Here is a 23,815-nt window from a genome sequence, read left to right on the forward strand (position 1 = left end):
CTTGAAGCCAGAAATTCATTCCACTGGGAATCCATATGGCAAAGTTGAGTCGACATTGTGAAGGAGGTGCCGGACTTCAGACTTTCTTCCACCCCTGCCCCATACTCCTCCTCCTAAGCTCTCTCCAGGGATCTAACTCAGGAAGTACAAGTGAGGCCCAAATCTTGGATAACATTCCTGGAGATGGTAAAGAAAAAACTTGCGGACAAAATGAGATGTTATGCCTGGAATCGAGCCAGGCCCAATGCTGGGCAGAGTCACAGAAGCCACAGCGCCCCACAAAGGACCACCTCAGCGTCTGGGCTTCCGGCAAGGTGTGCAGGGCTCACTGCAGAACACCCATCCAAAGAAATTCTTCAAAGTCCCCTGATATGTTTTCAGTGGATCTGGAGCTTTCTTAATGAGGGGTGCTCGGGAGAGCTACCTCTCCCACATCCCCTTCACATTCTCACTCTGGATCAGGCTCCTTGTCCTGGCCTTGAGGATGGCAATTTATTTTATTAATGTACGCTTGAGAGGAAAATACATCATTTCTGCAGGTTGGTGGAAGAAACACATGAAGGCTGGGTACTCTCTCCTCACTTCTGTCTTCACCGGCGACGTTGAGTTGGGCTGGTAAGGGTAGTAGTAGAAAGATGTTTGGGCGCTGAGGTGGCTGGGATGGGATAAGGGTCTGGTCTTCACCTGGTGGTCACAGCTGCCCCAATGCCCAAGTAAAGGCATTGAGGCAGTTGTAACCATGCCATCACGCCTGGACCTTTCTCTGCCTTTTCTCCTTAGGGTTGAAGACCAACTGACATAGGCCTATTGGTGGGCTGAGGGTTTTGGATTCCTGGAGGTTGTGAGTCCTTCTCTGAAACATTCTTCCCCTCACATTGCTTTATCTGGGTGAATGTTCTGGCTGATGGTGCCACGTGAGGGACCCATAGGAATGCCATTGCAAGGGGCAACTGGGCTGTATTCTGAGGCAGTGCCAATAACTCCCTGAAGTCATGGTCCTACAGAAACGTAAGCTAACTAGGAGGGCACAAAAGGCAAGGCTGTTGGCCTCAGTGGTGCTAATGAAAAATAGTTATAAGACCAGTATATCTAGATGAGGAAATAAAATTTTCAGTTGATTCTATGGGCATTGTAGGCATTGTAAGAAGAAATAAATCATTTCCCAGAGTAAGAAGTAGAAAGGGAAAAAATATCAGAGATCCAGTCTGACTCTGGGGAGAAAAAAAAAAAAGACTGTTTTCAGATTTTCCTTTAAAATGGTCTCTAAAATATTCAAGTCAATTAACGCATCACCACCTATCTAGTGGGTCAAGAGGTACTCAGGTGATTCACATCCATAGTTACCAGAAACTCATTTTTACTTACATGACAGTCATCTTTTTGCATCTCTAAACATTCGATACGGATCCAAGGTGGCTGGCCAGAGATAATAAATAGTAGTGGTTAAGAGCAGAGGCTTAGGAGCTCTCACTCTCCGTGTGTCCTTGGGCAAGTTACTTAACCTCTCTAAACCTCATTTTCTTCATTGGAAAAAATAATAATAACAATGGTACTCACCAAATAGAGTTTCCTTGAGGATTGAGATAATGTATTTAAAGCTTTTGGTACGCCAAAAGCAAGTGTGCCTTGGTCCAGTTCATGCTGGGCTCATCACCATCAGCACAGTATCATCATCATCATCATCATCTTTGGAGCTACCATTTATCAGTAGGGTGCCATGCACTCCACTTTAGCAAGCTTTTCACCTCCTTAAAATCCTACAAAAGAGGCTATTTATTCCCTAAAACTCAACTGTTGACAGATCTGAAATCCTGGGCTCATTGACTGACCCACTGTGAAAGTGGACTCAGAGGAAGGATGATGAGAATGTAAAGATTTAAGCAGAAAAATGGAGAAATCTGCCAGGGCTCCATTCCCCACACAGGTCAGAGTGGCCCTCAGCTCATGGAAGAGTGGGAAAGAGGAAGGAACATTGGACTATTTGTTCATAGCCCATCACTTGTAAGAGGTTGAGCAAGTTATTTAATGTCCCCAAGTCTTGATTCTCTTCATCTGCAACTTGAGGATAAGGTAATAATGTCTGCTTTGCTAACCTCACAGCATTAACCTGACGATTATATGAGATACGGTACATAAACTTGATGTGAGGACGGTATTCTTATTACACCTACCAAGAAAGCCCCTGATCCATAATTTGGACTTGTGCTGTACTAGTTCCTTCTTTCATTCAACCATTATTTATTATGCAGAAGCCCTATTCTCACACCACATCCTGCTCCATCTGTAAATCAATGCATTGATAGATATTCTGCTGTATATAATTAGACCTTTGCGAGTTTGCCTTGCATGTGTCAGTCCTGTAAGGTCTGATTAATTGGAAATTTTAGAAGCTATTATTTGACCTAAAAGCAGAGGGCCAGCCCTGAGATCTGGTGACTCCACATGGTAATCTAGGAGGCCCTGCTTGGTTTTGGCCATCTCTGCTAACCATAGACATACCTTCACTGAAGAGCCATTTATTATGCCCTCAGCTATAAATGAAGACTAATATTAAAAATGATATTCGAAAGAAAAATACTGTAGCTTTAAGAGCTTGAGGCTTGGGAATAAGAAGCATTTGACTCAGAGCCTTGCTCTGCCACATAAAGGCTGTGGGACGTCCTGAATGTTAAGCCATCTGCTCTTCGAGCCTCTGTTTTTTTCTTTTCTAAAGTGCACAATTGTGATCTGAATTAAATTAGATTAAATACATATTTAGAAGAGCGTTGGCACCTATATAGTAGAATACCAAAAAAGGATAACTTTTTTGGTATTATCATCACTAATATTCATGAAAAACACGTCAGTGCCTTCAGCCATCCCTGACTTTAGGGAGACCCCAGTCCGATGACAGAGACATAGTCCATGCCCTTAGGGAGTATCTATTCTGACTGGGGAGATAAAAAAAACATCAAAACAGAATGCTATGTTTGGCCTTTTCTGCTAAGAGGTTCAGAGCCAAATTCAATGGTCAATGTAGGAAGCACTTCATCACACCATTTTAACATAATTGTCTCCTCCCTTTCTCTGTGTGACTTCTGAGCATTATAACTTCATTTTAACAGTCATATTGAATAAAAGCTTTCATTGTAATCTGCTACATCACTCCTCTTTTTTTTAAAACAGCCAATTTTAAAGAAATAACCATTTCTTTACTTAAAATTCCAGTACCAGAAAATGATGAACCAAAGAGAGTGGGGGTGGGATTGAACTCCGTAAAGACTGGGACTCACAGGTCAGACCTGGGTGTCACAGGTTCCGCTGCTCAGGCCTGGGTCTAGACGTAGGACAGTCCTCACTACCACATCTGAGACACTTATTCAAAAGACAAATTGCCAAGGCCCAACCCAAACCTCTCATGTCAGAATGGCCAGGAAACTATAGGCTTGATAACGGCTCCTACATGATTCATATCATCTGGGAAGTTTGGGAAACACCAAGCCCAGTTTTTCTCTGAGGGTCATGAGAGGACCATCAGAATCACTTAGAGCAGCTTCCTTAAAAATACAGATTTGTGGGCTCTCAGGGCCTACTGAATCAGAATTTCTGGAGGCAGGCCCTGGAATATGCATTTTTACTTGCACCCAAAGTGATGCAAGTATGAGCTGACGTTCACTCACTGGCCCTTCTGTAATGTGAGCGACTGGTCACAAGTGGGCCAGGTCAGACTGTCTGGTGATAGTTACTTCAGGTGGCATGAGTGAGGGAGATGATTAAAATGTATAGCCTTCTTCCACAGGCAGCCAAGTAGCACAAACTCCTCTACTACATGCAACGCTACGCTGCAGAGTTCTCCTAAGTTTTCACATATCACTATCCCTCAGAAGCACTAAAGGTCTGACAGAGGGCTCCTTGTTGTCTTTGGTCCTTTCTCACAGTGGAATCAAAGCTTAAAGTTCTTTGTTTACAAATCTTCTCAGGATCCACTATCTGGCTGTTTGGTCCCCTCAGCATACTCCATTACAAGGCCAGGTTTTGGGGCAAGTGACCTGGACCTAAGCCAGGCTGGCACAGCATGGAAGGCGTGGAAATCAACCCCTCACAGTTGACATAGTTCTACTTCTGGGCCTGACATTAACGATTGTCTCAATTTTAGTCATAAATGAAAGACAAGGCAAAGTGCACTCAAAGCAGTGGAACAGATAAGTCATAGCAGAAATATATATTGCAAGGGGTCATATTTTGACTGACATTAATTTTAATTGTCTACTTACCTGTATGTCTTTATCAATCCATCCATCCACCTACCTACTCAACATTCCAGAACTATATACATATAGTACCTTTCAATGTACTCACCATATTAAGGGAATATAGATGAGCCTACTTATTTCCTCTCACATCTTTTTTGGCCAGAGATCAGGCAGTGACTGTACACTTCCTGCTGCTGTATACACGGGTCCCTCACAGGACCTGTATGGCTTCTGCCAGGCCTTGGATCCAGTCGGGCTGGAGTGGCAACCACCAGCAGATCCCTCAGAGAAACATCATGGCTGTGAGAACTCTGCAAGAGGAGGAGGGAGGACATATCCAGTGATCTCTTCTCACCAGAGCTTTGGCTGCGGAAGTAGCACTTCTGGGGCAGGAAGGAGTTTTCTGAAAAGGGAAAATCATTGGCATCATTAGTTTGTGTTGCTGGATTCAGCACAAATTCCTATCAAATGTCACCTCCCTCTAGGGTCCCCGAGCCTAAATTGGATCCTGAATCCGAATTTCTCCAAATAGTTCCTCTTCCCTGTGTCTTCATACTTAATGCCCCCAAATGGTCCAGATTCAGAAGAATGGACCTCATCTGAATGAGAACCAGGAATTGTTGAAGAGGGTACTTTGACATAGCATTCTGTTTTTATCTTTCTCGTCTTCCGAATAAGACTAGAGACTTCCTAGGGACATGGACTATGTCTCCACCATCAGACTGCAGTCTCCCTAAAGACAGGGGATGCACATCCTTCAGACTGGGTGCTACCCAAATATTAGGACTGGCTCTGTTGGTTACTGCATCCTCTAAGCTCTTGGCACATTCCTGTGCACACTAGCACTCACGTGACTGGTTCCTCAACACCAGCCTTGGGTGGTAGGGAGCTGGCAACAAGAAGAGCTTCTCCCTCAGTTGAACCTTGGTGAATAGCTCTGATAGCAGATGCCGCTTCTTCGCGTTATTCTTTAGCAAAATCCAGTGTGGGTTCTGACTTCCAAAGAAGCGCTGGGATTTTGTAGGCAAAGAAATTTTAGATATTTTCTCCTGGACGAAGTGTCGGGGGATCTGCTGCTGCTTGCATTTTAAGGAGACCACACTGTCCATCTCTGGGCTACTGCATTCAGAACTGGTTGCCACGGTCATGTTTTGCAGAGACTCAGAGGAGTCTGAGACCTGGGTAGTGGGTTCTGGGAAGGTTTCTAGTGAAGTTAAGGGCTGGAAGAAAACACAGTCCGAAATGAGATTGTGGAAAGCAAAGGGCTACTTCCTATGCCATTTCTGATTTAATTAAACAGATCAACAGCTGAGTTCATCAGCGGCAAGAAAAGTTAGGTCAGAATAGTTTCCTGACCAAGAACTGGTTAAACACCAGGGCAGAAGATGGGGTCGGGGGACTATCCATAGAGCTTCCTCTGAAGGTCTTTAAATGTGAAAGAGATTTTATACACTAGATATTGGTAATCAGAGAATATATATTATTTCACAGTTATTAGACTGGCAAAAATTAGAAAGCTGTTGGGATTTGGGGGTACAGAGACTCTCAGGCATGCTGATGAGAATGCAGACAGACAGTCACTCTGGTGAACCACCTAGAAACTATACTTGGTAAAATAAGATTACAAATACCCTGTGACTCAGCAATTCTGCTCCTAGTTATATATACTAAATAAGTTGTTAGATAGCTCCTTTTAAAAAAGTGTGTACACCAATGTTCCCAGCAACATTATTCACAATATCCAAAAGTAGCCAAATTTCCACCAAAAGATGAATAGATAAACAAAATGTGGTATATATACATAATGGAATACTATTCAGACTTAAAAAAAGGAAGAAAATCCTGATACACACTACAACACGAATGAACTTTGAAAGCATCGTGCTAAGTGAAATAAGCCAGACACACAAATACAAATATTGTATGGTTCTATGTATGAATTACCTAGAGCAGTCATAGAGACAGAAAGTAAAATAGAAAGGAACAAAATAAGACAGAAAAAATATCTGAAAAAAAAAAACCCATTAACTTCTCAAATTTGGTATAAGATGTCAATTTACAAAACCAATAACATAGGAATCCAAAAAAAGGTAAAGCAAATAAAATTACACCAAGATACACATAAGCAAATTGCTAACATCCAGAAATAAAGAGAGCAGCCAGAGAAGAATGACACATTACATATAGAAAACAATGTTATAAATACAGTTGACTTCTCATCAGAGAGAGACAGAGAGAGAACCGAAGATAGCAGTACATTTTTAAAGTGCTGCAAGAAAAATAATGTCAACCTAGAATTCTAGATCCAACAAAAATATCCTACAAAATGAAAGCTAAATAAAGGCATTTTCAGATAAACAAAATCAGAAAATTCATCACTAACAGATGTGTATTACAATAAATACCAAAGGGAGCTTTTTAGGCTAAAGAGAAATGATATCAGGTGACAAATAAACAACAACAAAAAAAACAAATAAATAAACAGCCCTGTAGTTTTGGCTCAAAGACCTGCTTTTCTTTTCTTTGCTCCACTCTCTTGAACCCCCATTTCCATGAAATTCTAATGTGATAGAAGCCATGGTAGCAACAGAATCGACAGCCGGTCCTGAGGAACCTAAAGCTCTGAGGGATGGGAAACTTCCTCTTCTAGTGAAGGAGTTGTGGTCCCAAGAGGGTGGAGTGACCCTCTAATACTTATTCTCTCTGTGACTTTCTGCCACTTGGCCCTGGAAGTAGGTATAGTCACAAGATGTGTGCTGCAAAGCAAGGTAACTAAAACTTCAGCTCTCTTGCCAGACAACTAAAAAAAAAACGGACCCAGGGAACCAGAAAGTACCAGGGAGATTGTGGAGAGGAGGAAGCTGAGAATGTGACTCAGTAAAATGGATTATAAATTTACCCCTGAGCCGCCCATGTGCAACTCTGACCATAAACAGTTTACCAAAAACTTTAAGAATTGGATTTAGGGATAGATCACCGATGCCAAAAAGATCTGCCATGCAAACACTAAGCAGAAGAAAACTGGAGTGGCTCTGTGAAAATCAGCAGGGATCCAAACAGAGGTAGCCAGATCCCCAAAGCATACTCTTTACTCTTTTGTGTGTGTGTATGTGTGTGTGTGTGGTTTAAAAAAACACATAACATAAAATTTACCATCTTAACCATTTTTCAGTGTACAGTACAGTGGTGTTAACTATATGCACATCATGTGCAACAGATCTCTGGAACCTTTTTAACTTGCAAAATTGAAATACTATACCCATTAAACAACTCTCCTTTTCGCCTCTCTGCAGCCCCTGGCAACCTCCACTCTACTTTCTGTTTCTAAGAGTTTGACTACTCCAGATACCTCATATAAGTGGAATCATAGAGTATTTGTCTGCTTTTGACTGGCTTATTTTACTTTGGAGAATTGTCTATTTAAGTCCTTTGCCCATTTTTTAAATTGTGCTATTTTACTGTTGTCGTGGAGTTAGTTGTAAGAGTTCTTTATGTATTCTGGATACTAACCCTTTATCGGATACATGGTTTGCAAATATTTACTTCCATTCCACAGATTGCCTTTTCACTTCGTTGATTAAATCTGATGTAGTCCCACTTATCTAATTTTGCTTTTGTTGCCAGTGCTTTTGGTGTCGTATCCAAGAAATCGCAGCCAAATCTAATGTCATGAAGCTCCAAAACATACTCTCTTAAACGTGCTTATCAAACTATGGGTTGTAGACCTATTAGTATGTCATGAAATTAATCTAGTGGGTTGTAATTGACATTTTAAAAGAATCGAATAGAACAGAATAGCACAGAATAGAAAATAGCAAATGAGTTACCATATTTAGTATGGCTAAGAACTGTTTTAGAATTTTTTTCTCAGTTGTGTATGTATATGATGGACTGTGAAATAAAATGGATTTCTACTGTGGGCCATGGTTAGAAATTTGAAAAACACTGCGCTACTCTATAACTACACTTGGACCAAGCGAAGGCCCGACACTGCTGAAGATTTTCCAGCAGCTACAGCAGTCATCACATAGCCCTTGGTGAACACTAAAGAACCCGTATGAGAACTATCAGGACGACATTTATGTGGCAACTTCGCTTCTGCAAAAATGAAAAATCAACTGTCGCATTAAGTTAATTTTTGACATGAATTTTTAATGGCATTGTTTTACTTTTGTAGTTACACAAAAGTTTTAAGTATAAAGATTTTGTATCTGGTTTTATGCTTATATATTTATAAAAATAAGTTAAGTCTATGATGGTGGCCTGAAAAAATTTTCTTTCCTTCAAAAGTATCCATACATCAGTGGAGTTTGAGAAACACTGTTTAGGTGCTGTACTGGGTTTAATAGGGTTGTTCCTAATCCCCAAGTTTATGTCTACCCACAACCTCAGAATGCGACCTTATTCAGAAATAGGGTATCTCCAGATATAATTGGTCAAGTTAAAATGAGGTCATACTAGATTAGGGTGAGCCCTAAATCTAATGATTGATATCCTTATAAGAAGGCCATGTGAAGATGCACAAAAGAGAAACACAAAGAAGTCCATGTGACAACAGAGGCAGAGATTGGAGTTATGCTGCCACAAGTCAAGGAATACCAAGAATTGCCAGCAACGACCAAACTCTAGCAAGAAGCAAGGAAGGGTCCTCTCCAGAAAGCCTTCAGAGGGAGCACGGTCCACTCACACCTTATTTTCAGACTTCTAGCATCCAGAACTTGAGAGAATAAATGTCTGCTTTAAGCCACCAAGTTTGTGGTAATTTGATATGGCAGCCCTGGGAAACTAATACCACAGGCGGTACCCTGCCCAAAAACAGAGGATGCATAAGATGGGCCTTTTTAAAAGCCCTAAAAGTATAGGTCTCCACTTGTAGCAGCTAGTCATTCTGCAACTTGGGCTTCACAAGTGGGTAAATCAAAGTCCAGGGAGGTAAAGTGGCTTACTCAAAGGGCCATAGCAAGTCAGGGGCAAGAAGGGACTAGAAAGCAATTCTTCCCACCACTGCCTCCCGAGCTTGGCCCTCTGGGAGGGAGACCACTCCACTTACCAGAGTGAATATATTCACTGCAGGGGCAGACTTGGCTTCCTTGATTCTGGAGATGGGTTTACTGAGCTCCAGCCCGGAGCAGCTGAGAAGGCTTGAATCCCTCAGGTCAGGTACAGAGTGGTAATGCCGTGCAGATGTAAAATTATGGAAAATGAAGCCATCCTTCTTGGGGGCCTCATGGTCAAGGCTGCTGTCTGTCTCGTTTTTCTTTGCATCTCTGACATTCAAGAGCAAGTCAGGTGTGCAGGACACTAATGTCAATGGCTGGAGGTACTGGGAAGGAGGAAACCAAACACACAGCCCATGGGAATCCAGCTCTGTCCACTTCCAGATTCATCTGCACCCAAAGGTAGGTGCAAAGGAGATGAGGAGGAGAAGGAAAGCAATCGGTATCAGTCTCTTTAACCTGGGGCTCTTAACCTGTGGTCCAGGGACTCCTAGAGGGCTTGTGGATGGTTTCAGGGGCTCTTCAAGCCACTTAAAACTGCAGTTTTAAAATTATGTCTTTGAATACTTTATGGCAAGAGATTCCATAGCTTTTATGAGATTCTCAAAGGGTCCATGACCCTAACAAAGTCATAAAAATAAATAAATAAAACTGCTCTAATCCTGTCCCTTCAGGTGAGTCTTTGAGAAAAAGGAGATCGACTAAAAAATCAACTGAATCTGTCCACTGAGCCAGAAGAAAGAGAGAGGCAGAGAAGGGGGGATCCAGGTTCAGATCACAGGACAACTGGACCGCCAGGAGCTGGCCCACATATTGAGCGGAGAGCACGATGGAAGGACCCAGCTGCGGTCAGTGACCCCATGTATGTAATATTCAGGGTCCCGCCTCCCAGAAGCTCTTCCCTGTGGCCTGTTCCCTCAGCCATGACCCCGGCCTGCTGGAAGGGAGCATTCTAACCCAGACTGAAGTTGAGGACAATGAGTACATGCAATCCTGGAGCCCGCTCCCTATGTGGGGGTTGTGATTAGCCTCCCAGCCGCTAACTCCTACTGGAAGAGGCAAGAAGGGCAGATCAGTGAGCGTCCTTTTTGCCTTGGAAGGATGCTGGGCTCCCGGTGACTTTGGGGCTCCCCGTCCTATGGCCCAGGCCCCTGTGTAGCCCCATTTCTTTAGTGTGTCTGAGCTCTGAGAAGTGGTCTCCTCAGTACCCCTCCACGGACTGGCCCCAGCCGGGGAAGGGTGCTGTGCACGCATGCTCCCCTGTGTCTGTTGCCAGCTCCTCGAGTTCTTGCTTCTTGCTTGCTCGCCTGCTGATTCCCCCTGCATCTCTATCTTCTTCTCTTTGGTTTGGAAGAATTTTTTCTCCTTCTTTAATCTCAGCTCCTGGATCAGTTGCCTGCCCATGGAGAAATAGTTAGTGTCAAGTAGGTTAGGGATGGGCTATGAAAGTGGGCATTCTCCTTGAGCGGTGGACAAGACTGAGTAAAGAGCAGAGTGCTCCACCTTCCCTTTCCCAGCATGTCCAGTCTGCTCAGAAGATTGACAACACAAAGAAGGAGGTGGAGGAGAGTCATCCCTCCAACCATACCATTCCCAGTCTGGGAAATAGTATCCAAGTAGAGATGCACAGGAAAGGTCTACGCCACACTCCACCACACCCTATCTCTCCCTCATTAACCAGTACAGCTCAAATTCCATACATGGCAGGTGCTGGGAAGAGGGTCTGGGCAGGAGGCTAAAGTCAGGGGCTCCCACATTAGACCGCTTCATATCCTGGGCCTCTCTGGCCAATGATATAGTGGAAATAACATGGTTATGTGAGTCAGAAGACATGTGCTCTGGTCCCTCTTCTGTCGTTACCTGCTGTATGATCTCTTCTCTGCTCTGCCCTCCTCTTCCATAAAATGAGGTGATGGGTGGGGACTGGACTGGATGGGATGAGTCCCTTCCAGCTCTTAGAACCCAGGAGGAAGTTCTGAGGGAGCTAGGAATTCTGGAGTGGGGTGGGGTTGCCTGTCTCAGGGGTAAGTTTCCAGAAACAGCCACACATCTACTTAACAACACTCCATACCAGGGAATCTTAAAATTCCTGGTCCTTATGAGACTAAAGTATATGTCCCCCTGGCAACTTCAAGGTTAGGGACTAAAGCTCAGAGACCCTCCTCTCGGTACGGTCAGGCCAGTCACTCAGCAGGTCAAGCACAATCCCCCCAAGACCCCACCCACCTTGAGGGCACCTGCCTACCGGGCATATACTTCCCGGGCCCTGGAGGTAATTGTGTTCTGGAAGAGGGAATTGTTGTCCTGGAAAAACTTCTCATACTTTTCCGAATTCAGACTGGGATAAATCAAGCGGAACCCTCCACAATTTTCCTTCTCATACTTCTCAGTTTTCTCTAGACGGAGAGCCCGAAAACCCTTGACTTCCTCGATCCTGTTGAGAAGCAGAACACAGGGTTTCACTGGGACATGGCTTAATTCTTGGAAGGGACGTGGTGAAGCTGGATGTCATCTAGGGCCAGGCAGAGGCCATGCGCACAACAGTGGTCAATCAGTATTTCTCCAAGAGGAGATTCTAGCCCTCCCAGGATAGCCAGTGTCATCATGCACTAAGAGCTGGTTAGAACGGACTTTCCGACAGGTCACCTGTTACAAGTAAAACCCACTTCCCTGTTGGCTTAGTTCTGCTGAGGCGGACTGTCACCACCTTCCCAATCGCAGCCCTTATTACCCTTCTCTGGAGAATGACAGCTTGTGTTTTGCTAAATTTGAGGGCTTCTAGGATGAGCTTGATGAGCTTTTATGAGCTGTGATGATCTCATTCTTCCTCACAGCCCCCTGAAGAGGTAGAGGTGAGGGAGGGAGGAAGGATAAGCCCCTTTTACAGCAGGGAAACCAAGAGCCACTGAACTATCCAGGGCCAAACCATGCCAAGGAGACTGATTCAGAGGAGGGCTCTGGCTGTTTCTTACTGATGCTGCCTTCTCCTCAAGGAGTCTAGGGAAAGCTGGCCCAGTGGAAGGCACCCTGGAATCCCAGCCACACACTCCCTGGGCTCTGGGTCCAGACCTGCCACTTACCATTTCAGAGTCTTGGTCTCCTTAGCTCCAAAACGAGACCATACCATACCCCACACTACCTGCCTACCACCCTCCTTACAGGGAAGACAGCACAGGTGAAAGTGCTCTGAGAAACACGGTGCCATCCAAACACAGACGCTATTGCCCCAGCTCTAGAAGTTTAATCTCGAAGGACCAGGCTGGCTCCACTCATGAGGAGGGCAGGGGCCACGGTGAGATCTGAAAAGCAACACGGGCATCTCCTGGACCGGGCCTGGGGCCTTCTGATGCTAGAGTCACTCTGCAGAAGAAAGCCTCTGTGAAAAGGCAAATGCTGCCCATCAGGAATCGGGGACACGTTAGCTCCTGCCAACATGGTAACATGGGGTAAGACAGGCAAATCTTCCTGTTTGTAAAAATAAAGGAATGGTTTCGCTTTTTGTATTGGTAATTCCTGAGTCTGCATATATCAATAAACTCATACCCATTATACATAGTTATGTCTATCACTTAAGTCTTCTATTTTTAGAAACAAAGGAATAGTCACAGTAAAACTGTTCAAACTGTCACATTCTGCAACTATAAACAAATTTTCCAAGTAGCATTATCATTTGTAAGAACTGATTGCTCTCCTCACCAACTCCAGGCAAGATTCTTACTAGTCTCTAACATAAGTTGTAGTGCCAGGCACTATGATAAGCCTTTTGTATACATTATCTCATTTAACCCTCCCCCCCCAAAAAAAACCCCTTATGTATCATTAGCTCCATTTCACAGAAAGAATACTGAGGCTCAGAGAAGTGAAATAAAGGGCACATAACGAGTAGGCTGTCAAGTCGTAACTTGGACCAGGACAGACCAGTCTTATTGGGAGCAGAGAAGTCATAGAGAATGGGGTCCCCAGAGGGACGGGGGGGTGCTACTGTACCTGGTCTTCCTGGAACGACACTGCTGCAGGAACCGCCCCCGTTGCCTCTCCTCCTCCAAGACTTTCTTTTTGTCACAGCTTCCCAGATTGACCAGGACCAAGGTGTCATACAGCAGACTGTCCTTCACCTCTTTATCCAACCAGGAGTCAGTAGAGAAGCTTGGAGAGTGGTTGACCTGGGAGGGCAAGATGGCAGCTGGGCACTGGGCTGTCCGGTGTGAAAGCAGGGAGTGAGGCCAAAATGCCACCTCCAGGGAGCTACTCACGCCCACCTTGGGGCCCTGGCTACCAAGATGAGTGGAAAGGAGAGGGAGAGAAGGTCTGGCCTGGAGCCACAGGGAGGAAAGGAGGAAGTGGAAGCCCCTCCAGTTTAACTAGCTTTTATTTTAGTCCCTTCTTCTTGAGAAGCATCAGGGCGTGACTTGTTTCTGGTTTCCCCTCAATCTGGGGTGTGGTGCTCTCACACGTGCACTGTGCATTCCACAGAGCAGAGGGAAGGGGCAGTCGGAAGGGCCAGGCAGGGACATAGGGAGTAGAAAGGAGTGATGCTTTGGGGATCCTGACAGGGAGTTTAGGGGGAGACAGGTAGGAGGAGGGAGAAGACTCATTCCCGCTCACAGCAGTACTATGTGACATTTGAAGATTTCTAGCAGTTTCTGAAGGCTTGCTCCTGGTGGCTAATTCTGCTCTTTGGGTAAGATCTCCAAACAACCATATTGTCCTTCCCACCCACACCAGGGAACAAGGACTGGGAACGGAGGAAAGGCAAGGCCCCAGGAATTTGATCTATAATTCTGGGTTATCCGTTCTAAAGGCTGACTCTATGTCATTGGCAGCTGGCACTAGCACCTCTGATTGGCACCACACCCCACCTTCACCCCCGCTCCCTGTGTGCATACTGAATGGCCTCTGGAGAGGGCTGCTGAGCACGAGTTCAATCTGGGAGAGAGAGCCACCCTGAAGCTTTTCTTCCTCCTCCTCCCAGCACCCCATGAGTCTGGGGGAGGCAGAAAACTCACTGAGTGGCTCCCCACCCATTCCCACAGCCACAGATAGCAGGCTCTTCTCTGTTGGTGCTTCGAACTGAGGGGTCCAGGCCCCTGAGAGCCAGGGCTGGCAGCTCGCATCTGATCTTAAATATCATCAACCCAGCTGTGATGGAGAACACCCCCTTTCTGGGAGATGAATCTGCTACAAAAGGTAGAACTGTCTTTAAAATCACTCTATGCCTGAGATCAGAGTTTCCAAGTCTGGGTGGACCTTAGAAAGACATAAGGAATTCTCTAATTCCCGGCCATCTACCCCCCTCTGGTGGCCACTTCTCAACTAAGAGAGAAGCCCCTGGCAGCAAGCACCACGGGAGGAACTGGTGCAGGAAGTTGATTTAAAAGATCTAGCCGAGGGCAGAGAGATGATGAGCCTGAAGCTGGCTAACCCCAATTATAGGGGCCAGTTTTCACCCCTCGCCCCAACCTTCCTACCTCCAGCAGCCAGGGCTTCAGTTTGCGGTCCAACAAAACGTCAAAGCCCAGGATTTCAAAGCAAGCGCTATTGAGTGTGTGGTTGGGAAAGCAGGTGTGGTAGTTATGCTTGATGACGGGGTGGGCTGAGATGATTGTCTTGATGATGACGTCCTCGATATCTCTCCATATCTGCTCCAGGTTGTATCCATGGCTCTCCATGTACATGTTGAAGGTGGAGAGCTTCCTGGAGGGGAACCACGGCCCGCTTCTGGTCATCTAAGGCCACGGCATGCTGGAAACCAGAAACTTCTAGAGCAGATACATCCCCCGAACCAGTAAGGATGGACACCCAAGAGCCAGGGTGACACCAGGGCTATGTCAGCTCAGGAGGGGCCTGCAGGAGCCACAGGGCCACAGCCCCCAAGCCTCCACAGCCCTGGAGTGGGCACAGATATAATGACATGTCAAGACCTGCCTGGGCACTTTCCTTGTGGTCCAGAAAACACCCATAGGCTAGGGTGGAGACTGAGTATTCTGGGTGGAAAGCTTAATGGATGAATAAAAAAGAAATAAAAACAAACGCCCTACATCATAGTTTTGCTCTGATGGCAATTTCTCAGGCTTTGGTGTTCATTACAAGTACTCATGGAGCCTTTTAAGAATACTGCTACCTGAGTTCTACTTCGGCCATCTGAGGAGATTCTGGGGACACTAAAGACACAGAAATTTTGTTTTAGGATGACTTGCAAGAAAAAGGCAGCCCAAGACATTTCCACAGATAGGGCTACCCACTGTCTCGGGCAGACCAGGATCGTCCCAATTTCAGAACTGAAAGTACCACATCCCAGGAAACCCCTCACTCGCAGGCCAACTATCATAGAGATCAGAGGATGTCTACCCAATGGAGAGAAGTTCATGAGGAGACATCCGAGGGGATCCTCCTGTCGGCTTCCTGCTGGGCCGTACAGAAAGAGGGCGAGCCCAGCAGGTCCAAGAGGTAATGAAGGAGACAAACACCTACCCCTTCACACGCAGACACGTGAGCACAGACAGTCGAAGCGGGAAGTGGGGAAATGGGAGGAGGAGACGCAGGGGAGTGAAGAGCAAAGAGGAGAAGGAGGAGACAAGAGACGTGGCTCATCCAGAGAGTTCAAAGAACTCACTGGACTCCGGCCAACAGAGTCGAAAAGGAGGAGGTGGGGTCATCCAGCCCATGCACGTTTGCTAAGGGCCTGCTGTACGTGCAAAGTTTGTGCAATGAGGGGATCCCAAGAAACCACCACCTCTGTCGTGCAAGGCCTAAGGACAATTTGAGAAGTAAATACCTACGTGAAACAACCAAAAATGCATTTATATAAAGACGGATAAGCAAAGGTCACTTAATGTAGAGGCCCACATCCTCTACCTGCCGCTGTCAGGGAATGGGGGCTACACATAAACAAATTTTCCGGATTACCTGAAGCCAATCCTTTCAAGTGCAAAACTGTATTTAATTTGTCAAATTGGGAAATAAGGTTTCTCAAAATACATTATGCACTTCTTTGCCTTCTTATAACAGACATTATGCATCATAACATAAGCTCTCCTTGATAACTCAGGCATATCACAATGACTATGTATTGTATAATTTCATAAGGTCCACTGGTTAGTCAGTTCAGTTTAACACACCGGCCGTGTGCCAGGCACGCTGAAAGATGAAGAGGACCTGATCTCTGCCCCAGAGGCCTGCCAGCTTTCCAGTTTTTCCGCCTTCTCCGTCACTGCTCCTACTGAGTTTGCAGCCTAGTGGGGGATTGACTGGAGAGGCAGTCGGCCTCAAACTGGGGTGGGGGAAATTGGGGGCAGGTGAGGCAGTCAGTATGAGAAGCAGATTGTCTCAAAAGATAGGGACAAGGAAGAAGAAAGGTGAAAGGGAAAGGGAGGGAGAGAAAGAAAAAAAGACTCTGCCTAGCAACATAGGAAGCACCCAGAAGGCCAGGGCACCATTCTAACTCTTAAGTGCAGGAGCTTAAGTACCACTGGGGACACAAGACAAACATGTGCACCAAGCAAAGAGCGGTTATAGGCTCCAGCTGATGTTGACCATAAGGAGAGTGGGAGTCCGGAGATGGAAAGGTCACAGTGGGCGGTTAGACTGATTCCACAGGCTTGTCCTTAGAGATGGCACCCCATCCTCTCATTTGATAAGTGAGGATGCAGAGGCCCACAGAGAAGATGGGTTTCACCCACACTGCAGTGTTATGCGGCTAGACCAAAATTCAGAACCAGGTCAGAGAAGACAACGTGGAATCTTGATGAGACAGAAGGGCCTTCAAGAATGCTTTCCCATGTTTTCGTGTGGAGATGAGCAAAGGCAGAGAGGTGAGAATGAGCAATCAAATATGAGCGTGAGAGTGTCTCTGGTAGAATACCACGGAGCAAATAGCACAGGCAGCATTTCCTAGCAGTTAAGGGCATGGCCTTGGGAGTTTTAATTCCAGCTCTATCACTTCCTAGCTGTGCGACCTTGGGCAAGTTACTTCACCTTTTACACCTGTTTCCTAATATGCAAAATCAGGATGATGATAACATAGTATTGTAAGGATGAACTGAGTTGAGGTATGTAATTTCTTAGAGCAGTGCCTGGCATATATCAAGTGCTCAACAAATAAAATGTTGACTATTCCTGTAGTAGTAATAATAGCGGAAAGTGGGATTTGGTCACTTTAGTAAATTGAGCAGAGGAGTTTGAACTTTATGCTCTAGGCATCTGGGAGCCACACCGCTTACCGAGAGTGGAAGTAACGAGTATACAGAATATATAATAATAACAGCATCTACTAGCATGGGGGTTATTGTTTCTGAAGCCCATTCATACATATTATCTGAACAGGTCCTTACAGCATCTCTGTGAGGCTGGCCAGCCAGTATTCCTATTTTATTATGTCATTTTAGAGATGAGAAAATGGAGTACAGAGAGGGTAAGTAGAGGTGCCTGGAGCTAGGGAGAAGAGCAAAGAGGCCAATGCAGCCATCGGGTCTGAGTCTGGAGCAAGGTGTGGGCCTGGTGGAAAGGAAGGGATGCAGGGAAACAAGGGCCCTTGGATTACACGCCCTTAGAGTAAGGAAAAATAGCATTAACCACGAGCGCCATCTGTGCTGCTATCATAGCTTGTTTGAGTCCCACGGTGACCCTATGAGATGGGTAGGACATGGCCCGGCAGGGCGTCTTATCACAGACCAAGAAATGGAGGCTCAGAGAGATGAAGGGACTTGCCCAAGCTGACTCAGCCGGTGAAAGTCAGAGCGAGACTGGAAGACAGGCCTCACTGAGCACAGAAGCTCCACATGCAACAGCACTGGAGACTCAGCTGGTGCTCACGGTCCAGGAGGAGAGAGGAGATGGGAGAGCTTCAGGCAAGACGAGTGTCTGGTGCCATCTGAAAAAGGGGAGACTGCCTCCACCCAGCCTGACATGTTCCCTTAATCTAATGATTTCTCATTTGCTTTTTGGAACTCTGCCACCGAGGGAATCGTGAAATTTCCCATGCCTCTCTGGTGCTCTGAAGCCAAACAGATTGCCTGTGTATCGGCCCTCTGAAGCTTGCTGCAGAAGTAGTATGTGCTTTACAGTCTGACAGACCTACCCTCTCATCCTGTTCTAGTATTTATAACTGTATGACCTTCGGCAACTTACTTCTCAGGGGCTCAGTTTCCTTATTTGTAAAACAGAGATGGCACCTAATTCATAGTTCTCCACCTACAAAGGGTAGATTATAATACTCTGCCATAGTGTTGTGAAAATTCGATGAAAAAAAAAAATGCATGCAAAACGCCCAGCTTGGGCCCCAACAAAAAAGAAGCCTCAGAAAATACTTCCCTTTCCTTTCCCCCTTGTCTGGTCATGTTCACATTCTTCAGTCCTCCTTTTTCTTAAAACTCAAATGAGACAGGATTAGATGATAACATGCATGTAAAAGCTGCTTGGGAAGAGACTCATGCATTCCTCTCATTTTCCTCCCTTCTTCTGGAGAATCTGAAAGCCAGCTAGCCACATGTCATGTCACACCAGGCGTCGTGACATATCACTTGAGAATCTCTGCTGGAGCAACACCCCAGGGAACCACAGGCTTAGAACAACTGCCTGGCACGTCCTTTTCCCGTGGCAGACCAGTGATCAGTAAATATCTGTTGGTTTGGAAATGTCAGAAGGGCCAACTGTAACAGGAGTATATTTTGCTGTGTGTGTGTATCCTGCTGAGGGAATAGTTCATGTTTATTCTCCTCCTCCCCTCCTCCCCTCCTCGGGTTTATGATGTGGCCTTCTTTTAATGATTAACAGCCAGAGGGCAGAGCTGAAGGAGTCTGTTCTGGGTTTAGAGGTAAAGAAATATTTTCTGAGACCACGTGATCTAAGATGGAAACACAGATGGGGAACTGACAGGGTTTGGGTGGAATCCCAGAGACCAGCTCTGAGACTGGCAGAAAAAGAAAAGTGAAGCCACTTCCTTACCTCTTGCTGCCAGAGTGAGCATCTTGAATGAAATTGGAACTGTGCTTATTAATGGAATAATTAGTCAGGTGCATGCAGATATCATCCTGGGGAAGAGACAGAAGTCTGTGGGGTCAGGAGAAAGGGCAGGCCTCCCACTGCCTCTCTGTGCCCTCCCAGGGACCTGAGGCTTAGAGACGGAGGAAAAAGGGGAAGTCTTAGGGCTTATTTAAACTGGCAAAGCAGAAGAATTTAGAAAGGGTATCCTATAGCCTGGAGTATAAGAAACTCTAATTCCTCCTGTGATTGTGTGGTAGGTACCCTGCCTGAAAGACACTTCAGGAGTACTGGGGGAACTGGGGTGTGGAGGGAGCAATGGGGGCTTGCCCAAGACCTTCCTTCCTACCAGGAAACTGTGGTACCGGCTTTACAGTCAGGCGGACCTGGCCGTGAGTCTCCGCCAGACCTCTTCCTAGTTCTGGGACCTTGGACAAGTCCTTTTACTCTCTGGGTTTTCATTTCCTCTCTGTAAAAGGGAGGTGATAATCCCTATTTCTGCGGGCTCCTGGGAGTGCTAAGGGAAAGAACGTATGCAACCCGGCACATAGTAAGCGTTCGACAAATGGCAGCCATGTACACAATGTTCGAGAGTGTGGGTTTAACTAGGGAGGAAAGGGAAGGGGCAGGCCCCCTGAGCTCACCAGGTTGTCTGTGCAAGGTTGAGAGTAAGAAGTTGTGGCGAAGCGGGCCAGTCCTTCTTTGTAGGCGAAAATCCTGAGAGGGTCACAGGATGTCATCAGCACATAAATCCGGAGGTCGAACTTGAACCCATCGATGATAAAGGGCTGAGAGAAGAGAACAGAAGTCACACAAGCATCGGAGGAGAAATTCAGACTTGAAGATCATTAGAATTCTGTCTAGTTTTCATGACATCAGCTCCAACACTGGCCTTACACAGCGCAGGCTTGGCCAGGGCTGGGGAGAAGGAGAAGGGGACTTGGGTACTGACCTACCATGTGATCTGTGGAAGTCACTAAACTACACTGTGCCTCAGTTTCTTGGTCTGTCAAATCGCATGGGTAACCACCTCCAAAAGAGCTCCTAGCAACTAAATAATATTAATAAGTCCTGTGATGAAGAACATGTGATCACCATCCAAGGCTATGTCGTTGCTGCAGTTCTCCCTGCCCTGGCCAAGGCTCCTCTGCGCACAGTCCCAGAGGGCTCCCTTGTGACCTCTGACCTCCAGTCATGGAGTAAAGCTGGTTCCCAGTGTCTCACCAGGACTATTCCTCTCTCCCAAATGAGCCGGGGCTTCCAGAGGCCAAAGGCCTTCTCCCAGCTGTTGTCTGTTAGAGGCAAAGGTCCAGCCTCGCAGGGCCAGACTGAATGACAACGGTGCAAGGGCGAGGGACACTCTGACCCAGGTACATTTTGCATCCCTGGTCAGGAGGCTCGGTCCGATAAAGTCCAAGGCAGAAGACAGGACTCGGCCTCACCCGCACCCCACCCCTGCCCTCCATTCTCTCATTTCACGTTCGGTCCCCAGTGGAGCTACAGCCTGAGGCCGCTGCGGGAGTAGATAGCCATGGTGAGGAAGTACCTTTGAAATATAGACCTGACAGATCATGTCCTCCCCCGGTTTGATTTCTTTCACCGTCCGGGTGATGAATATACCTCTCCCTTGGCAGCCCGAATCCGGCTTGCAAATGTATGTCTTATTTTTTCTTGACCTGCTGAAGTTCTGCAAATCTCCCCAGCTACCAGAACAGGGAGGGAACGAGACACACCTTTAGCTGGGGAGCAGTGACAAGAAAAGCTAGCTCTTTATTTTTTTTAAAAAAAATTATACGACGTATATTTATGTATATAAATACTATATATAAAATGTGGCAAAAGTCCTAGAGTTGACAGACAGATGCCCGGAGGTCTCATAATAGGAGGCAGTAGTGCACACACAGTGGGTTTTGGAGGGAATTCGGGTCTGAATCCTGTGCAAGTACTTGACCTCTGTAAGCCTCAATTCCATCGTCTATGCTATGAGGATAATAACACTTATCTCATGACATATGTAGGCAAGGTTCTAATACAAGCTGCACACCCCATAAAGTTAGTCATGACCAAAGAGTTTGATTTTCTGGGTTTGCAGATAGGAGATTTGGAGTTCTGAATCTGGCTCAAGGCCCAGGCAATGTGACCTTGAATCCATCAGTCTCTTCTCTGACTCTGGGCTCAGCTTTTCCTCTGTAACATCTCCACTCTAGCCAGAATGTAAGAGGGTAAAGACTATCTTTGAACATACTTTGAAGACATTATAGTCAGAAGAAATAAAGAAACCAACTTAACGGCCTCTAAATCTCAGTCTTGCTATATTTCTTGTTTTGCATTTTAACTCAAAAGAAACTTGTGATCACTGGAGGTCATTTAACCGCAAAGTTCCTCAGTGGCCATGAAATTTGAAGGCACCTGTTGACCTGATGGCAAACACATCTCCTTCTAAGTTGCTGTTAAACCCTGAAAGTTGTTCCAGACGTCTAGGAAAGGCTGGGAACCCTGGAGCTCTGGGTTTGGGAAAGCACTGGGCAAGGAGGCGAGAGTGGGAGTTCTCTGGGGCCTTCGCCATGCAGCATAATTCTGACGGCAACACTTCTCTGCCCCCTCCACCTCATCTCAAACACCAGATTGTACCCAGGTCACGTTCATGTCAACTTAAATTTCTCCTGTTTCCTGGTGATGTGGTCCAGTAGCAGGAATGGATGTCCAGTTTTAAAATAGATAAAATGAGACCAGAGGTAGGGAAAGGCTGACTGTCCTCCATGGTACGACCATGGGACAGAGGTCAGGCATTCCTCCCTGCTTCTAACCTGGGCATTAACCACTGCCTCACTCTCTGCAGAAATACCCATGGTCCTTAAACACTCAGAAACCATATGGTTAAAGTGTTGGAACAAACTCAAAACCAACAGCTTTCGGGGTCAGAACAAATTCCCATCCTAACTGCAGGCACAGGCTCTAAAGCACCCAGCCCTAAACTGTCATCTAATTTTGTATGCAGAGCCTTGTGTTTCCTCAACATTGGCCCCACCCTTTCTCCCTTTTCTTCCGGAACAAGAGAGATGGGAGATAACTATGGGAAGGGAAAGTAGTAACCAGGGAATCAGGGGCAAAAGGGAAATGTAATTGGGGATGGGGAATGGAGAAAGGAGCACAGGTAGGCACTCACTCAGCAGGAAGACACCAGGTCCTAGGGAAAAAGTGAAAATCTTTAGGGAACATCTTTAACATGCGGTTCATATTCCTGGCCAGCAAGTCCTTGCGGCAGATTTCACTCATCCCTGGGAAGTGATTGATTTTCTGCAAAGGAAGCCGAATTCATGAACAATGGGGACATGGGATTACACACAAGATCCCCTCGGGGAACAGTGGGGGCCCATGGGGCAGATGCCACACTTATGCTGAGGACCAGCTCTGACCCAGATACCTGGTAACTTTTCATTTCCATCACCCGCTCCAGTGACACCGAGTAGTCAGTCCAGTAGAGAGTCCAGTCGTCATTTTCCCCTCCTTCTCGAAGGCCGTACTGTTGGGCAGCCCTACGCACTGCAGCAGAGTTGGAGGAAGAAAGGCCTGTTAGCCCAAGAAGTGAAGGAGGAGCATGGAATGGGGAGGGTACATTTCTAAGTGCTGCCAGCCCAAACAATGAAGCGAGACGCCCATGCTCCTAGGGACTGGAAGCCATCTTGCCCTGCCTGGACACACCATTGCCAAGAAAGCAACACAAAGAGTTGAAAGCTATTGACGAATATGCCCAATCATCCCCATGGAAAGGTTATCTGGGAAGAATGTTTTAACCACCTGGCTTCCCCATGACAGGAAGAAGGGCTCTGGGATTTCTCCGAACACTAAGCACTGAATGTTAAGAGAATAAAAACTTAAATCCTTAACATCAGCCAGAGCCAAGCTTAATTAGTGAGGTAAATTGACAGAAAAAAAAAATTATACAATGTATACCAAAATGACATATATGCTATCATATCCTTCTTTTCCTGTCTCTGTTAATATTGATAACTAGGAACTGATTCCAACACCAACTCAAATGTCTTCAAGGGCCTGGAAAGGAAGAAGTGCCCTCAGTGACCAAGAGAGTCAAGGCCAGCCTAAAGCTTCCAAATTCAAAATTAAAACAACAACAACAACAACAACAACAACAACAACAACATTCTACTCTATAGTACAAAGTAGATTTGCAGATCATCTTCAGCCCACAGATGGCCAGTTTGGAACCTGTACCCTAAAAAAGAGCCACTGATTACAGCAATAGCTGCCTTCTCTACAATCAGATTCCCTAATAACCATATACAAGACCTATAGATGGATGAAGTCTACACCACTGTGGTCAAACCCATATTTTCTCAGAATGAGCTTCCCAACTTCCTCAAATAGTTAAATGAGCTTGGAGAAGCAAAGGACAGGATTTGGAGACACACTTTTTCATCCTCGAGAATATGTAAGAGTGACCCTCCCCAACTCTTTGGGGAATCCAGTGGGTCCCCATCATAGATCCCTTGAATACAGATGCTCACCACTCTCATATCGGCAGCTGGATAGATTGATCACCAATCATCTGGAAAAGAGAAAAAGGAAAGCAGCAAGACAGAGACAGAC

The 23,815-nt window shown here is 46.0% G+C and overlaps 1 protein-coding gene across 1 annotated transcript; it reads right to left on the minus strand.

Annotated features, from left to right (window-relative positions):
* Window positions 1–1,219: 1,219 nt before the first annotated feature.
* On the minus strand, window positions 1,220–23,774 carry TTLL6 (tubulin tyrosine ligase like 6). Its single transcript, XM_039873745.1, has 13 exons — window positions 23,734–23,774; window positions 22,632–22,750; window positions 22,374–22,504; window positions 20,754–20,910; window positions 19,852–19,995; window positions 19,172–19,257; window positions 14,698–14,923; window positions 13,217–13,392; window positions 11,475–11,663; window positions 10,478–10,625; window positions 9,283–9,555; window positions 5,083–5,452; window positions 1,220–4,635 (listed from the first exon to the last, which is right to left on the minus strand). Exons 2-13 carry the CDS (start codon window positions 22,650–22,652, stop codon window positions 4,367–4,369), a joined length of 2,190 nt encoding a protein of 729 aa, XP_039729679.1. The 5' UTR covers window positions 22,653–22,750; window positions 23,734–23,774; the 3' UTR covers window positions 1,220–4,366.
* Window positions 23,775–23,815: the final 41 nt, after the last annotated feature.

Source organism: Pteropus medius, unplaced genomic scaffold (assembly GCF_902729225.1).
Source record: "Pteropus medius unplaced genomic scaffold, Ma_sr-lr_union100, whole genome shotgun sequence".
In the NCBI taxonomy this organism is placed as follows: domain Eukaryota; kingdom Metazoa; phylum Chordata; class Mammalia; order Chiroptera; family Pteropodidae; genus Pteropus; species Pteropus medius.

Coding starts and splice junctions, on each gene's coding strand:
- TTLL6 (XM_039873745.1), bottom strand. CDS start 22,652: ATGGAAATGAAAAGTTACCAG. Junction 22,505..22,631: donor TGGAAATGAAAAGTTACCAG/GTATCTGGGTCA, acceptor CTTCCTTTGCAG/AAAATCAATCACTTCCCAGG. Junction 19,996..20,753: donor GTCAGGTCTATATTTCAAAG/GTACTTCCTCAC, acceptor CTCTTCTCTCAG/CCCTTTATCATCGATGGGTT.